At 28.8% G+C, this 17,601-nt stretch overlaps 1 protein-coding gene across 1 annotated transcript; it reads left to right on the forward strand.

Moving 5' to 3' along the window:
• The first annotated feature begins 81 nt into the window (after window positions 1–81).
• On the forward strand, window positions 82–17,583 carry LOC107449439 (coiled-coil domain-containing protein 6). The gene is made up of 8 exons (XM_016064956.4): window positions 82–428; window positions 1,657–1,806; window positions 4,972–5,204; window positions 5,815–5,972; window positions 6,633–6,789; window positions 12,319–12,422; window positions 13,921–14,051; window positions 16,907–17,583. The coding sequence occupies exons 1-8, from the start codon at window positions 219–221 to the stop codon at window positions 16,994–16,996; spliced, it is 1,233 nt and encodes a 410-aa protein (XP_015920442.1). The 5' UTR covers window positions 82–218; the 3' UTR covers window positions 16,997–17,583.
• The last annotated feature ends 18 nt before the right edge of the window (window positions 17,584–17,601 follow it).

Genomic DNA, 17,601 nt, shown 5'->3' on the forward strand with positions numbered 1-17,601 from the left:
GTTATAATATATTTGCCGGTGTACTTTTCTAGTTAAATATATTATCTATATTATAACAATACTTCGCGGTTTGTTATTGATGTATCGTTTAATAATAAATAAATTGTTTTAAAAAAATTTATGATTTGACCTTTTAAATGTGTGTTCTATTGCAGTTTAAAAACAAAAGCTGTAATTGTTATAAAATGTGTTTATCTTGTTGAAATTTGACCAGAGACATGGCGGATAGCGCTAGTGAAAGCGACAGCAGTTCAGTGGATGGATTATGTACAATTCCTATTTCATTAACTAGAGAACAGTTTCAAAAACGAATTGAATCTCTACAGCAAGAAAATAAAGTTCTTAAGCTTGAGCTTGAAACTTATAAATTTAGAATTAAGAGTTTGCAGGAAGAAAATAAATATCTGCGACAAGTTAGCGTTAACATAGTAAGTCTATACAGACAATAAAAATCTAAATGTTTCGAATTATATTTATTTCTAACATTGTTTCAGGTTTCGCATCTGTTGATAAGGTGCGTTTAATGTGCGTCCTTTAGCTTTTCAGTATTTCATAGATGAATAAGGTCATCAAATTATAGTGATATTTTAAACGTGTCTATATGCCCCCCTTGATTATCGTAATTGTCTCTAAACAAGAAGGCTGTAAAAAAAGTTTTTGTCTTCCAAATTTTTCGTTCTTTAAAGTTTAAGAGTGTCTGAAAAAGACAGGAAATTGATGATTTTTGGGGGGAAATCTGGAAGATTGAAATTCTTTACAGATTTTAAATTTTACTGTTTAAGGGGGATATTCGTGATCTGTCGCCCCAACTACAATCTCCAAGGTGTAAAATAGATTTTGAACTTACAATTTTTTTTAAAAAAAAAAAGCGTGTAGATATATGCAATCTCAAATTTTTTTTTTTATTATAACATTTTCTTAAAATATTAGTACTTTTAAATTTCTTATGTAATTTTAAAGCACAGTGTTCAGTAATTTTAAAAGTGTGCTCTAATTTTCATTTAAACTTATGTTGTTGATTTTTTCCTGTACTGGCTGTTCGTTTTTGTCAACTGAAAATGTCCTTATGCTTGTTGCTTTTCCTGAAGAAAAACCTATTTCTCTATGAAAAAGTTATGTATTTAAAGTAATCATTATAATATTTTGCGAAACAGTTGGTTAGTTTATGTTTTCAATAACTAATTAGCATGCTCAAAAAATTGTTTGGGAAAATGACTAGCTTCTAGAAATTTTAGCTCTTATTATGAGATTTATTTAGAGCTGGATGAGATTTCCTTTAATTTATTATAAGAAATATGTTTAGTGCAAAGTTTCTATAAATCTTGTTTTCCTGATAATTCTTGATGCTTAAAAATTTTATATAATTAACATTTCAATTTTTTTTATTAAGAATATTCAAACATATTCATTTATTAGAAATCTGAAAAACAAAATAATATCAATTGGTATTCAAAGGATATAATAAATAGGTTAAAGCAGGCCACGATACATACAGTTGTCTATTCTTTCTTGTCTGTATTTAGTGATATTCAAAACTTGTGTCACCATGTAAAAATTGTGCAAAATTTCAATTAACTGAACTTTTTTTATTTATTAAATAGATTTAAATTTGCTTTTAATTTCAGTTGTTTGATGTATTTTGTTTTCATTTATTAGCAAGCTAAAGCTGAGCAAGAAGAGGAATACATTAGTAACACTCTTTTAAAGAAAATCCAAGCCTTAAAGAAGGAGCAAGAGGCATTAGCAATTAATTATGAGCAAGAAGAAGAATGTTTGACCAATGATTTATTTAGAAAGTTGTCCCAGGTTTGCATAAATTTTCTCAATTTATTTTATAAAAATTAAAAAGTTTCATGAATTATCCTTTTAGATTTTAAATTAGTTATTTCAGTTTGTCTGTTATTTATTATACTAACTTATGTATTAAATTAACCTAATTTAGTGTGCTTTTCTTTCAATATATTTATAAGGTGCCTTAAACTTTTCATGTTCTCCTTAAAATTTGTATGATAATTCTATTAATTCAATTGATACAAGTATTGTAAATTGAACACCATTAATGATATTGAAAAATATTACTAAGAGAGATCTTTTTGAATGTTTCTTCTTTTTCTTCTTCCAAATAAACGTTTTTAGAAAAAAAACTTTCAAATAAATAAATGTTTTTATAAATATAATTTGAGCTTGTAAATAATTAAAACATTTTTACTTTTCTATTTAATCACACACAATTTTGCTTTTTTTTTCTAGTGATTCATTTTCAAGAACAGGGATGAGATTCTTCCGCGGATTTCCGCTTTTTTTCAGATTTTTCCATTTTTTCCGCTAATTTCCGCGGAAAATTTTGTTTGCACAAGTTAAAATATTTTATGAGGAATTTAATTTTCCGCGGAGCGAAATTATTGAAGTCCTCATTCCTCCCTCTGAAGTTTCTCTAAAAATCATTTGCTTGGGATAAAACTCCTGGTTGACCTTTATACAGGGATGAGATTTTTTTCGCTTTTGTCTCTCGAATTTCAGCCTTTTTACAAAGAACTCCGATTATCTAAAAGTTTTTTTTATTATTTAAATATCCCGTTTTTTTTTTTTTTTTTTTGAAAATTCAGTCCTTGAAGTAAAATAATTATATTTATTTACGATTTTCAAAGATAAACAGAAAATTCAAACTACGTCCTAGCTGCTAACCCTTCTGCATTTTTTTCTTATATGAGCTATTTTCTCCGATTTCAAGCACAGAAAATAAGATTTTCCGTATTTTTTATCCGTCCGCAGGATAGCTCGTATTTTGGTAATTCAGACGTCGCTGCTTCTTGTATTCTGGCGTGAAAACAAACAAAAATAGAGAAAAAAAATAGAGGTGGATTTGGGGTGAAAATATTTATTTGCTCATTCAATTAATCTTGTAAATTTTTATTTATTATGTCTATGCAAAACAATACAAACAAGCCTTCTAGAAATCCCAAGTCCGGACTCTGCAAATATCTCGATTCTTATTCACGCGATTTTAATATCAATCATCGATTTTCGTATTTACCTGATTTAAAAGTTGCGCATTGCGATTCTTATTTACGCTATTTAAATATCGTGCATTATAATTCTTATTTACAAGATTTAAAAATCCAATATCGTGATTTTTTTAAACGAGTTTTTAAAGCCCTATGTAGCAATTCGTATTCACGCGAGCTTAAAATCCAATGTCGTGATTCGTTTTTGCGGTTGTATATATCGCGCGATTTAAAAATTATGCATCGTGATCTAAAAATTACGCATCATGATTTGTATTCTCGCATTTTTTAAATTCGATGTAGAGTTTCTTATTCACGTGATTTAAAAGCCTCATATCGGGATTTATAATCGCATGGATTACAAGTTTAAAAATCGCACTTTTTTGTCAAAATTTTGGTTATATATATATATATATATATATTTTCGGATTTCCTCTTTTTTACTTTCTGACTACTCTCATCCCTGCAAGAAGTACATTATACGAACTTACCTCCATAATGGTCGCAATACTAGCTTCTATTTACACTGTTTTTCAATGCAGTATGTTGTACTTGTGCTAAAAACAAATGCAAATTTACTGCCATTAAAAAAATTCAAATCTGCATTATTTAATATAAAATATTTTCAATTCTGTTGCCTACTGTGTTTTAATGTCCGAAACTCGTACTTATAGTGGTTTGTGAAATTTAGTGGCTGCCAGACAGATTTTAAATTAATACTAAAGTTCAATACATGTTTTGCATTGAATGCAGATATCTCCCGAAAATAGCTAAAATTGAAATCAATGTATTTCCATGTACGCAACAGCTAGATGGTGAAAAAATTTGGTTAATATATTGTTTAAAACTAATTAAGGTCCTACGATTGACCGGGCGGTTGAAGAATTAGAATAATTTAACACAGTTGTGTGATGCATGCATATCATTAAAGTTTTAATGTTATACAAAATAATTTTGTCTGATGACCAAGTTGGTCACTAAAGGTAGATAGTACTTAATATTCTTTGGGTAATTAAATATCTTTTAGCTAAAACTAAAATAATATTTTATTGTAGACAATATATGATTTAAATACTGATGTTCATCATTAAAGTTCAACTTGTGTTTTTATCTTTGTTTTCCGTAGACCTATTATACAGAATAATTTATTTTCCAAACCTGCAGGAATCCAGGATTTAGGATTCAGAACTACTCATTGCATATTATTTTCTTAATCCTTAGATTAGAGGTGCACAATTTTTTGAGTGAAGGGCCACTTGCAGTGCACATAGATTAATGAAGGGCCACTTGCAGTGCACATAGATTAATGAAGGGCCACACTCATATTTAGTCATGTTAGCAGCAAACATGATAATTTTTATCTAAACTTTACTGTTCTAAGCAACAAATATTTTTATCAGTAAACTTAACATATCAGCAGAAAACTAAATACTTTTAATTATTTGAATTTAATTAAAACTAAAAAAACTGATACATTTTTCAAAAAACTTTTTCACAATATATATATATATATATATATATATATAACATAAATATTTGGGAGGAGGGGATATAAATTCTAACCAAAAAGAAGCTTATGGAATGAAAGTGCAAAAAAGTACGAATTTTATAGAGTACTCTAAATTTGATTTAAATATTTAATAAAAGAAAATTTGTAATGTTCAAACAAAAACCAAATTAAAAGAAATTTTTTATTGTGTCCTGAATTTCCCGTGGGCCACGCATCAACAGTCTGCGGGCTGCATGTGGCCCTCAGGTCATAGGTTGTACACCCCTACCTTAGATGGTTTATCCCTATATCACCTTTAGCATTAAATATTGATTGTTCACAAAATGAAATTATGATTCTTTTAACTTTTTTTTTTATGTAAAAACTGGATTTATCTGTATTTTACTTCACAATTGATTTCTTTAGTGATTTTACCACAAAAAATTTATTTCACATTTTTATTTATTTATTTATTAGCTTCGTCAAGAAAAGGTTCACTTAGAGCAGACACTTGAACATGAGCAAGAAGCTTTAGTCAATAAACTTATGAGAAAAATAGAAAAACTTGAGGCTCAAACTCAAGCTAAGCAACATAACTTGGAACAACTACGTCGAGAAAAAGTGGAGTTAGAAAACACTTTAGAACAAGAGCAAGAAGCTCTCGTCAATAAGCTATGGAAGCGTATGGATAAATTAGAAGCTGAAAAAAGGTTAGGAAGTTTCTTATTTCGGTTTAATGAAAAGCAGTTTTAAAATACATTGTGTTCTTTGTTTCAATTTAGTCATATTAGTATATAATAAATCAAAACAAGGAAATTTTCTTGTGAAACAATGTCATGAATTTTTAAATGTAAAAAATTTAAAGTAATAAACCGAAAATTTTCAAATAAATAAAGATAATTTATCCAACTCATATTTTTATGTTCTAAGTTGAATGTCTATTATTTATATATTGATTGGTTTTGTTTATTTTTTAATAGTGTTTAAAATAATTCATATGTGTCATAACATACATTTTCAATCGACAGACATATATAACAATTAAATTAATTAAAATAGTTTATATGTGTGCAATAATAGCAATCAATAAATTTTAAAAAAATCTATATAAAAAGTCACATGTGTTTTAAAATTATAGGAAGAAAAAGTCAAATATAAATTGAAAGCAGGGTGTGCTAAAAAAAAAACACAATTTTTATGAATGCTCCAAAACTTTGTCTTGATAAGAACATTAAATATCAAATTCACTTTTAAATAATTTCAGATGCATTATAGTTTATCATATAGTTTATTTCTTTAAAATTTATTTATTTGACTTAGGATGTTACAAGAGAAGCTAGAACAACCAGTTTCAGCTCCACCATCTCCTAGAGATATCAATAAAGGTGACACTGCTGCTAACTTAACTTTGCATGTTCAACATTTGAGAAGTGAAGTTGCTAAACTAAAGATGCAGCTTTTAAATGCTCAGCAAGAACGTAAGACATTTTTTTTTAATTTTGTTACCTGTGCTACCTAATAACATAGCATTGCCAACAACATTAAAATTTAAATCATTAAGTACTATCTGCTTCTTTCGTCCTGTATAAAAATTTATAAAAAAAATAGAAATGATTAGATTCAAGATGTTTAATTGTAAAGAAGTTATAACTTAACTTCATGAAGCCACTAAATGTTTAATTTTTTTCCTATTATTAAAAAATGCTACCAGTAAAATAATGTTAAAAAAAATACTGCTTATCAACTTTCAATATTTGATTTGAAATTTTTCAAATTGCAATGAATTTTTGATTTGGAACCCCAGAAATGTTTAATTTTTGAGTGCTATTTTTGAATAAATAAGTTTAACATCTTATTGGATTCTAAAATAGCATTGCATTAGTTCCCAAAAAGGTATTCTTTGAACCCTAAGGTTACAAATTTGTATGTTCCCAGTTGTAATAAATGGATCTAGATTTCTGTAGTATTAAAAAAAAAATTCTGTTCTATGGAATAGCAATTAGGTTTAATGTTTCTATCACTATATTGCAAGCTGTGTGTAATTAATAGTTGATCATTCTAAAAACCATTTGCTGTATCATGATATATCCCATGAAAACTGGAAGTTATTATATAACATGATTTTTTTCCCCATCCAGATTCTGAAAAAATGGCCCAATTTGCTATGGAAGAAAAAAACGTAAAGGATGAAAATATAAGACTTCAAAGACGTTTGCAAATGGAAGTTGACCGTCGAGAGGCTCTTTGCCGCCATTTGTCTGAAAGTGAATCTAGTCTAGAAATGGACGAAGAAAGGTGCGCTTCTTAAATTTGATTCTAATCTATAACTCTAAAATTACACAATGGCATTCTTCAATTAAATTAAATTCAATTCAATTTTCTTCTAATAATTAAATTTTCTTGACTTAAAAAAGCCATAATTTTTTTTCCCTCTCGAAACTGAATGATGATGTTAACTGGAAAATTTCATGAATTTTTTTTTCTTCAGAAAACTAGTTATTGTAATTACAAATATATATACAATGAAAACTCTGTTAAGAGGACACTCTTGAGTCCAAAAAAATTGTCCGTTTATGAGAAAGGTACCCAAATAACGAAGTTTAACACAGTAATTTTTTTTGGAATATTTTCAATGATATAGAAATAATTAAATAATCTACAATAACTATCTAGAAGGATATTTATTTAACCTTTAAAATATATTTTTCTCTTTACATAAATACATAATTCTAGATGTAGCTACAGATAAATTAATATAATTTTTCTATTAACGCAAATATTCAAGTTAGTCATAGGATACCGAATAGGAGCTTTTAGTCCTCAGTCGATTTCAATTATTAGGTGTTCAACCCTAATACCTACCCATCACTTGATAGGAAAAATGGTTAATGGAATAATTAATAGTGGTTAAGATACCTCCTTGAAATTAAATCTCCCACAATTCACAGAAAAAATAAAGCAATGCATGCCTGTAAGGAACAAGGACCTATGGAGTTGATATATTCACCATTGATCATCTATCGAGGGTCTGAATAAATGTTTCATTTATATGAACACCTGAAAGACTATATTTCTGTTCCCCTTTTTTTTTAACCCAGCTGTGTTAAATACAGTCTTTAAGTTGATAAGAAAATTAAAGAAATTTTCAGTGGGTAAAAAGCATTGAGAGCATTTAAGATGCCATTTCAGCTTGTGAGGTCTTATAACCTGTGTCATCCTGATGAAAAGATCATAAGATGCCACTGTCTTAATTATTTCATATGAGCAGTATCATTTTCTCTCCTTTCTTTGCAAAGATAAGACAAAGTGACAGGAGATAGATTGATTCTTTAGAAGTGAAATAGCTTATCAATATTCTTAGTTATGGATAAGGCAAAAAATTTACATGCTTTAAAATGGTTTAAAGTTGTATTTTGTTTTCTTGGAATTTAAAGCTGGAATAATTTTTTTTATTATTATTAAATTTGAAGAAAAAAATGGTGTCTGGTTTGAAGAGATAGAAAATAGTGTTTCCGGCAAAAATGACTGTCCGTATCCGGTAAAGGGAGTGTCGAATTTTTATTGAATGTCCGTAATTGTTTATTCATAGAAGATTCATTAAGAATTTAAAATATGTATGTATTGAGAGGTGTCCATTTTGTTGGAGTGTCCATAACATGAGATTTCACTGTATATATATTGCAGGGATGATCAAGCTTCTTGATAGTCGAGGCATTTTTCAAAATTTGAAATTTTTCGCGAGCCGCTGCTAAATACGTATTTAAAAGGTATGCAAAAAAGACATTAAAAAATTTTTTTTACAGAAATTATATTTATTGAATACATATAAATAAAAGTACAAAATAAGTGTATTGAATTTAAATATTAAACACATTTATTTTACTTCTTGATGATTCTTTAAAAATTGGTGAATAATTGGTGACTGTAGCACTTCTCAGTAATTCTTTGAGATGCTGGTTAGTTAATACTGATCGGTGTTTGGATTTCACGAATTTTAAAGTGGAATAAAATTATTCATATATGTACGTTGTTCCGAATATTGAAATAATTCGACAAGCAGCCTTCTGGTACAAATTTCCAAAATTCAGTAATCGACGTCGACTTATATTTTAATTGTAGAGTTTGATCTTCCTGCATCTCTATCAATTCTAATTCTCCAGATGCTTTCTGGGTCATAATTATATTGGAAATGGAAAACACTCACCTTGAATTATGTTAATTTCAAGTGGATTCAGAACAGAATCAAGAGATGATTTAAAATATTTCAAGCCTTGAAATCTGTTTATGTTCGTTCGCGCAGTTTTCGATGAGTCATATCATTCTTAACTTGAACCAGTGTTTTCACTACAACGCGAGAATCTCGCATATTTTTTTCTTTTCTCGCATTAAAAGATGATTACCGCGAGAAATTTGCGCATTCTATAAACCAATTTCAAAATTCGCGAATTTCTCGCATTTTGAAAAAAATTGTCATTGCGCCATTTAGAATAAAATCCGTTTCACTTTTCTTCCTGGATCTTTCATTATTTTTAACATCTGCCCCATTATCTAGCTTCTCCATTTACCAATATTGTTCAGAACCTTTTCGAACAACAGAACACCATCTCTCGGAACCTCTTTCAGAACGAATTTCTCTGACGTTAAAACCACCTACACCTACGTTAAAACCACGTGTTTAAACTTAGGTAAGGTTTCTTCATGTAAGACGTTTAAATTTTTGCGCATTAATGTAAGATGGACAAATACCTTGTAAAGGCAATATCTTCTACTCCGAAACGGACAAATGAAAATGAAACAAATGTGGGTAGAAACGATTAAAACGAAACAAATGCGCATTTGAGCAACCTAATGAGAAAAGCTGATGAAAAAGTAGACGTAGAACATTTTCCATATGATGTGCAGCAAAAATATTCAATGCTTTAAAAATTAGAAAATGTTAAAAATGTATTATTATTAAAGAAATGATTTTTTTCCAAGCTTCTTTGCGTTTTTTTTTTTTTTTTTTTTTTAATTTTTAGAATTCTTACTTAACTTTCTGAAATCTCACCCTGTTTTTGAGAAAGAGTGAGAAATTCTCACCCATTTTTTTCCTGCGATGAAAACACTGCTTGAACGGAAATGAAATTTGTTACAATGTTGCACTTAGTCTTTCATATTTGTTGTCAGTAACTTAAAAGACGTTTTGAAACACGTTCTTTCCGTATAATAATTTTTTTTGAATATAATAGCGCAAAAATGAAAAGGGAAGTCGGGTACGTTTATCGAGAGCCACAAATAATCCTTCAAAGAGCCGCAGTTTGGCCACCCCTGATACGAGGGTTGTCCATAAAATAAGGTTCCCAACGAATTTTTACAATGAAAAATATGTTTATTGGCATTGAATAATATATGTTTGGAAAGCTTAGACTTCCCTCTATTTTTTGACGTAATTGGCGTTTAGATCAATGCATTTTTGCATGTGGTGTACCATCTTCTTTATGCCTAAGTCGTAGAATTCTGCCGCCGCGACGCGAAGATAACTTGAAACCTCTTCTTTCAGTTCTTCCTCGGTTGTGAAATGCGTCCCTCCCAAGTGTTTATTTAATTCAGAGAAGAGGCAATAATCACTGGGGGACAAGTCTGGGCTGTAAGGGGGTGTGTGACAGTATTCCATCCAAATCTGTTGATGAGAACAGTTATGGCACGGGCGGTGTGTGGACGTTGCCGTTTGTTGTCATCCGTCAGCATTTTCGGGACCGACCTTGCACAAACCTTGGCATATCCTAAGCGGTCTCTCAAAATGTTGTGAATGCAGGACTCGCTGACATCAGGGATCATCTCGCTGAGGTTCCGAATAGTTACCCTTCGATCTTTCAGCATTGCTTCTTCCACTTTCGCAATCGCTTTGTCCGAAAACGATGCCCGGCCAGAACGTTGTTCGTCTCTACACCATTTGCAGACATGTTGCACATTCATACACTTTTCCCCGTACACCTCACACAGTTCGGAATGAATGTCCACCGGAGGAACGTTTTTTGCACACAAAAAATTAATCACAGAGCGTAATTCGCACCTGGCGGGAGAAACAAATGAGAGCTCCATCTTTCACGGCTACCAAGACAAGAATGAATGTTGTAGACAGCTCACCGGGGCGGGAACTGGGAGAAAGGGAGCTAAGCTTCATGCCAGTCTCGCCAAATCCCGCCTAACAGCGTTCCTAGCATCCGCAGCTCCTTGGGAACCTTACTTTATGGACAACCCTCGTATATTGGATACTGACCCCAACAGAATAAAAAATATTTTTGTGTAATACAGTAGGGAACCGATTATCCGGAACGATCGGGACCATCACTATTCCGGATAACTGATTTTTACGGTTTTCTGAATCGCTACAAAAAGCAGTTTTTTTATTGTTAAACCCAACTAAAAAAAAAAATTTTTTTTAGGAAATAATCTTGAAAAGAAGAAAAAACGATGAAGTAATACACTAATGATTATTTCCAAAATGATGGTAAGGTGAACATCTTTCAAAAAAGAAAGAAAAATCCTAAAATCTTATAAGGAAAAAAAAATTTTGTTTAAAAAATGGCGGGAAAATTTATCGAATTTCGTTCCAGTTTTCTGATTTCCGGATAACGGGTTCTGTACTGTATTAAATTAATTGATGACATAGTTGTAAATATTTCTTGATAATAACTAAATTAACTGCCATCTATCAGTTTTTCAAATGGTGAAAAACATATATTTCAAATAGGAAATGTACACATTGTATTTAAAAAGAAATTAAATGCTGTGAAACTAAGCCCTTGCTTGATAGTGTTCGTGGATTTTTGGAATAAGCAAAGAAAAGAATAGTCCTGGGCTATTGTGGTTTACTTAATATCAGTTCAATAAAAATGAACTGCAAATGCTTTTAACAAATGGAAATGTCTACTTGGCAATTCATTGTTTGTGGTAAACTATTCTATCTAGCTACACCAAAAGAAGCTATACAAAAAAGAAGTCTAATCATTTAGTCTAGTCACTTTAGATTATAAGCTAGTAAATTTCAAAATTCTTAGCCAATACCCAAATCTTAAAATTTCTTATGATTGATTTTTTTAACATAGTAAATTTCAAATCAGAATACAAATTTACTATAAATTGAATAATTTTGTTAAATACAAATTCAAATCAAGAATCATTTTGCAGGAGTAAAGAAGCAATGAATGAAAGAGGATGAAAAACTTATTAATTTTTGGTAAATTTTTAATCTCGACCAGTAATATGAGGATAAACCTCAGGCAACATTATATTATTGTCAGGAGAAAATATATGGATGATAATATGCATCTTGCTACCACATAATCTGTTTTATTGACACAAACTGTAGGAAAAAATTTGTCTCATAATATTGCGAGATCCGTCAATACATTCTGTGTTTTGCTCTAGTTTTCTCATGTTTACATAATCTCTCTTTTTATATTATCTGGACATAATATAATTCTAATTACTTATGCCACATATCTGACAGAAATTACTGTTATCAAATTAAAAAAATATATAGGATTTGTTCAGAAAATTCCCTTTCATTTTTTTTCCTGGGATTTAGGGCAATGTATATATATTTTTTTAATAGAAAAAGACATTCGCCAAAACACAATTTTTTTTTTGCCGAATTTACGATTGTATCGCATTTGGCAAGATCGTGAATGCTTCGCTTGGACCCTGTTAATAAGTGACATCTGTGGATTAGAGAATTTTTTGTTCTCAATATATTGAATATTGAATGTTACACCTCATTCTAGTAGTATAAATTATCGTACAAGATTCACCTTTAAATTAAATGAGTAAATTTTTTTAAAGGCAATTCAATGAAATGTCAACATGTGGTCACATTAGTTCCAGATCTGTGCCTAGTCCAGTTCCATTGAATCATCCGTCTTTGTCTTCCAATCAGCATAGTCCAGGTTAGATTTTTCTTTTTTTATATACGCATTATATCTATCTTATTTATAATTCACAAATATATTGTTATTTGAGATATTTAGAAAACTCATAGTTGACTATAAGTAAAATAAGAAGCATTGACAATAATATTAGTTTGCTTTTTCGTTATCATTTAGTATGCAACTCTAACAGTAGCGTGCATGTGAGAACAGTCATAAGGCTGAGCGCAAACAGCTTTTTTGTTCCTCAATAAAATAGATACCCCACAAAGAAATGTTATATTCCTCAAGAACAAATTGTTAAGATAAGGCTTTCTGCATTCTAATACACTTCATCTATCAATCCTTATCTCCCTCTCTGCGAAGTGTCCACCATTTAAAAGGGGGCAACCACAAGCGTTTTGTAGCTTATAAATTTTGTGGTGGTGTTAAATTTCCTTGAGGAACAAAAAAGCTGTTTGCGCGCAGCCTAAGAATTCAATTGATGATTAAGGGCACTGAAAATTTGAATTTAATTACTATTATATAATGTTTTGTGACAGAGTAGCAGTTTTTGCTGGCAAAAGGGTTTTCTTGCCAGGACAGTGGTAAAAATCAACAAAAACCAAATTATCTAAATTGCTGATTAAATATTATTACAAAATACTTGAAGCAAATTTAAATCGATCATAATAATTTTGATATGTTACATGTGAAAATTATTTTTTAAATATTAATAATGTAAGGGTAATAATTTTTAAAAGATTACGTTTTTGACCTCTTTTCATTTTAGAATCCGTAAATAAATATATTTTTACTAAATGATGAATAAAGTATTGAATTTGCGCGAATTTAAAAATTGCATTGATACTTGTATATTTTAATTAACTACACATGTTGATAGATATTTTATGCTTTAAATTATAGTTATATTAATTTAAAATAAGTTAATTTCACTGGAAAAAAGAGAATAATCACTAATTTTTCGATCAATAATGTTTTAAACTACTAAAATGATATATTAATACATTATGATTTAATTATGGATTAATAATTTTGTTAATTTTTTTTTAATTATGTATATTTATAGTATATATTTCAATTTTAAGAATAATTTTGTATCAAAAATGTGTTTTTGTCCTCTCATCTTGGAAAATATAGGTTTTTGCCACTTTGCTTAACAAAAACCTGTTTTTGCAGGACGGTTTTTTCTACCTGCAGCAATATCTTGCCAACCCTGACAATATAAATATATTATGGATATAATTTTTCAGCAAATTTAATCATGAAGTTATAGTACGTTATGTTTATGTTCAAGTTATAGATGATCAAGATACTCGCCAATTAGAACTTTAATATTTTTTACTGTAAAATAATTTTTTTAAATGTTAAAAACTTTTTGCTGGTAATTCTGTTTACAATGTGCTTCTTCTTTTTTTAAAATTTAATCTCTGAAGATATTGAATCTGTGCTCATTAATCACTTAAAAAAATAGTTAAAAACATGAATCTAAATGTTTTGTGTTTTTATCTTTATACAGCCATAAATATATCTGGTAGTCGTGAATCAACTTCTCCTGCAAATCGTTGTCATCACTGTAATCAAAGTCTGACTCAGCTTTCTATATTATCCAGCCAGTCGCCGCCACCTGTATTCTCTCCAGGATCAACTGTAAGTGTATTATGAATTTGTCCCCAATTCTGCAGATTTGTTTAACATTTAGCTAAAAACAAAATGTTAAATTTGAAAAGAAAAGTAATTTATTATAATTTTATAATGATGAATCCAGCTCCTGACAGATAAAAAAGAGCCATACAAGAATATTTTATCGGACAATGCTCATTCTTTTGAACCATCTAAAAAAATGGGTGTTATACCTTGCATGTACAATGAGCTAAAAAAAAACTGAATAGCTTTTGAACTAATAATCAGATTTTCATGTTCTAGGTTTCAATCTGAATGGTTCAAAGGGGTGACCTTTAGATATGCTAATTAATTAGTGCATATGATATTTTAAGTCATAAAACCAAACAAAATGTACTTTCTCTGAACAAACATACCTCTTTTGAACATATTCGTATAATGTTATTTTTGCATATTTATATATCTGTAGAGCTTTTTAAGGGAACTGAAAAAATTTTGCACACAATTATAAAATTTCGTAATCAAAAGATATTACCATGCAAAAAGTAAATTTTAGTAAATATTTATTATTAATTCATTTAATAATAGTTGAAAAAATTTCTAATTGTTAAATATGCAATTTTTTATGTTTTTGTTTTTTTTTTTAACTACGCTATTTTACTGCGAAAAATACAAAATGTAACCGAAATCGTTTGAATAGTTCCTCAGAAATCAAATTTTAAAAAGTCGTATACTTAAAATTTTATTTCTTAGAAACTATTCAACCAATTGTTCTCAAATTTTGTATTTGCCATGTAAAATTACATACCTTAAAATGGTGTAAAAAATTATGTAACTTACAATTCAAAATTTTTCGACTATTATTAAATAAAATAATAAAAAATAATTAGTAAAATTTATAAGTGCAATGTTTTTCATTGCTTAAAAAGTTCTCGGGATATGGTGAAATACGCAAAAAGTAAAATAACAATGAGTCCGAACATTGGATCGATCTCCTGATCGAAGATCTAATGATTGGACTGTGGAGATCCAATCATGAGATCAAAAGTTATTTGGGGTGATCCATTTTCTTTCTGCACTCCTCACACTCCATTCCAAATTTCAGAGAAATGTTTAGGATAATAAAGTTGATATTCGACCCTCTAATGCCACGTCACAATAAAAATGTCTGTAGAAACAAGTTGGTTTTTTTTTAACGAAAAAGACAGATACCAAAACAAAACTCGTTCTTGATTTTTAAACAATCTATATAAGGCTAACAATTTTAATTTAACCTTTTTTCGTTGCCATGTTTTTTGAAAAAAGTGACCATAATGAAACAATGTTCATTTAAAACTATTTTTAAAAAATGCTGTTGTAATTAAAAACACTGATAAAAATTAAAAGAGAAGCAGAAAAAAATTTTACTTAATTCTGAAATGTAACTTGGAGAATCACAGTTTTCTAAGTTACTAGTTATCTGTTTTTACCATACAGGAAAAAAGTGACAAAAGAATAAAGTCTATTTGAAACACTCTGTCAACGTTTTATTCAAAACAGCAAAACAAAAAAGTTCTCGAATCTAGTTTCATTTCTATGTGTCTTTCAGAATATAAATTAACAAGTTTTAGAACTAATATGTGTAAAAACTATTTTTAATAACGTATTGTAAAAAATACAATTTTAGATTAGTTTTTATTAAATCTTTAAAATTCTCCTTAAAAAAACTCGTCCAAAACAATTTTACAAACAATACTTTTGGCAAAGGGAATATTCAGCAAAAAGGCCTAGTATTCATTACATCCCTAATCTCTACCTGTAAGCTAAAAATAATTTTAATTATATTTTTCATGCTAATAATTTATTTCTACTTTATATTAAAGCAAAATTAAAGGCACAAACCCTATTAACAATGACATTAAATTCTTAAAAATATTCCTCTAAATTCTTTATCTTTTACAGATAACAAATTGACTTAGTAATTCTACTTCTAAACAAATCCCTAATATGGATTAGTGGACATCACAATTGACAACATATAAAAAAATCATGCCACAGTGAATTTGTATTAAGCTCAAGTGCTTTAAAAAATGTTTTAAAGCACCTTAACATATCAAAAAACATTGCAGCAAATTAGTAACAATTGTAGTTATTTCTATAACAATTGTAGTTATTTCTATTTTGAGCACTATGATGGCCTTTCTTTTATTTTCCTGATTTATGCTTATATTTAGTAGAATAAGCAGATTTTCTTCCAATAGGGCAAAATTAATGATCGCCACCACGGCTAATTAAAAATAAATATCCATTAAAAAGAATTTCAGATAGTAATTTTTTTTTTGCCATAAATACACCCGTGTATTGTGTGTTTAAATAAGCATATAAAGATTTACCGACAAATGGTATTTTAACAAAAAATATTTGTAATTGATAACTAATTTGAATTTGTAGTAATGTGACCTTAACTAAAAGAAAACTAATTATTTTATAAGAAAAAGGCTAATTTGATCAATTGTGTGTGAGAGTTAAAAATTTTAACATTGATAATTTTTTTTCCTTTTTAAAAGGACAGAAAAACATATAAAAAAATGTTTTACAATGAAATAAATGTATCAGTATTCCTTGCTAATAAAAAAAAGTAATATTTTCTTGTTTAAAATATTGAGTGTTCAGAAAACTCAGTTTCAAAACAGTTATAAATTTTTTTATAATTCTTTCTAGTTTAATGAATATAAATGCCCTCAGATCACACACATTTTATTCAGTTTGTGATCTGCAGTTTTGTGTTTCAAAAGCATTTCAACTAAAATGATGCTTTACAATGTAATCTCATTTGATTTCTGAGTTATAGTATTTCTATTAAATATTCAAAACAAAATTAAGTGTTTTTTCTCTTTTTACAGAGTTCCCAAGGTGCAGTCTATTCAAATCGAGGAAAATCTTTATCCCAAGAACATTTTCTGAAGCCTGCTGCACCGCCTCCTCCTCCCTAAAGATATTCCATAGTTTCTTTACTTTTATTATGCTTTGGTGGTTATGGATGCACCTAAAACTATTTTTTCTTTTAAATTCATTTAATCATGAATTAGACTTTTAATCTTAATTTTTAAATTTATTTTCCAGGATTGAATATTACTTCCAGATTTATAGATTTGATTTAATTAAAATCAATTAGATTTTTTTATTTAAAGCATCTTCATTAAATCTAACATTTATTTAGGTGTACTTAACTCTGAACCAGTCATATAGCAGCTGTTATCACTTATATGTTCGTTTGCGCATAATATAAAGCATTTAATTTTTATTCTAACTGCTTTGGATAAAGTATAACATTTTGCCACATCAATGCATGTTTGGAGGCTGTTGTTCACATAGTTTATGTGAATTGATATAAAATATTTTACTCATAAAAATATATGTATACAAATTACTTACAATTGCTCTGATATGTTTGAGCTTCTTGAATGAATTTTATTGTTTTAAAAACTCCAGGTTGGATAACAGTTATGTTATTGATTTCTTCCCTTTTTATATGTATTTTTGAAATAAAGTTCTTGCATTTGAATATTATAACACTAAATCCTTGAGTTTTATACTT

Source organism: Parasteatoda tepidariorum, chromosome 1 (genome assembly GCF_982258835.1).
Source record: "Parasteatoda tepidariorum strain Cologne lab strain chromosome 1, Ptep-v5.0, whole genome shotgun sequence".
In the NCBI taxonomy this organism is placed as follows: Eukaryota; Metazoa; Arthropoda; class Arachnida; order Araneae; family Theridiidae; genus Parasteatoda; species Parasteatoda tepidariorum.

What these genes read in the sequence shown, in the direction of transcription:
- LOC107449439 (XM_016064956.4), top strand. Translation starts at nt 219, where the DNA reads ATGGCGGATAGCGCTAGTGAAAGCGACAGCAGTTCAGTGGATGGATTA. An exon ending in CTAGAAATGGACGAAGAAAG is followed by an intron (nt 6,790 to 12,318) that starts GTGCGCTTCTTA and finishes ATTTTTTTAAAG; the next exon opens with GCAATTCAATGAAATGTCAA. An exon ending in TTCCAATCAGCATAGTCCAG is followed by an intron (nt 12,423 to 13,920) that starts GTTAGATTTTTC and finishes ATCTTTATACAG; the next exon opens with CCATAAATATATCTGGTAGT.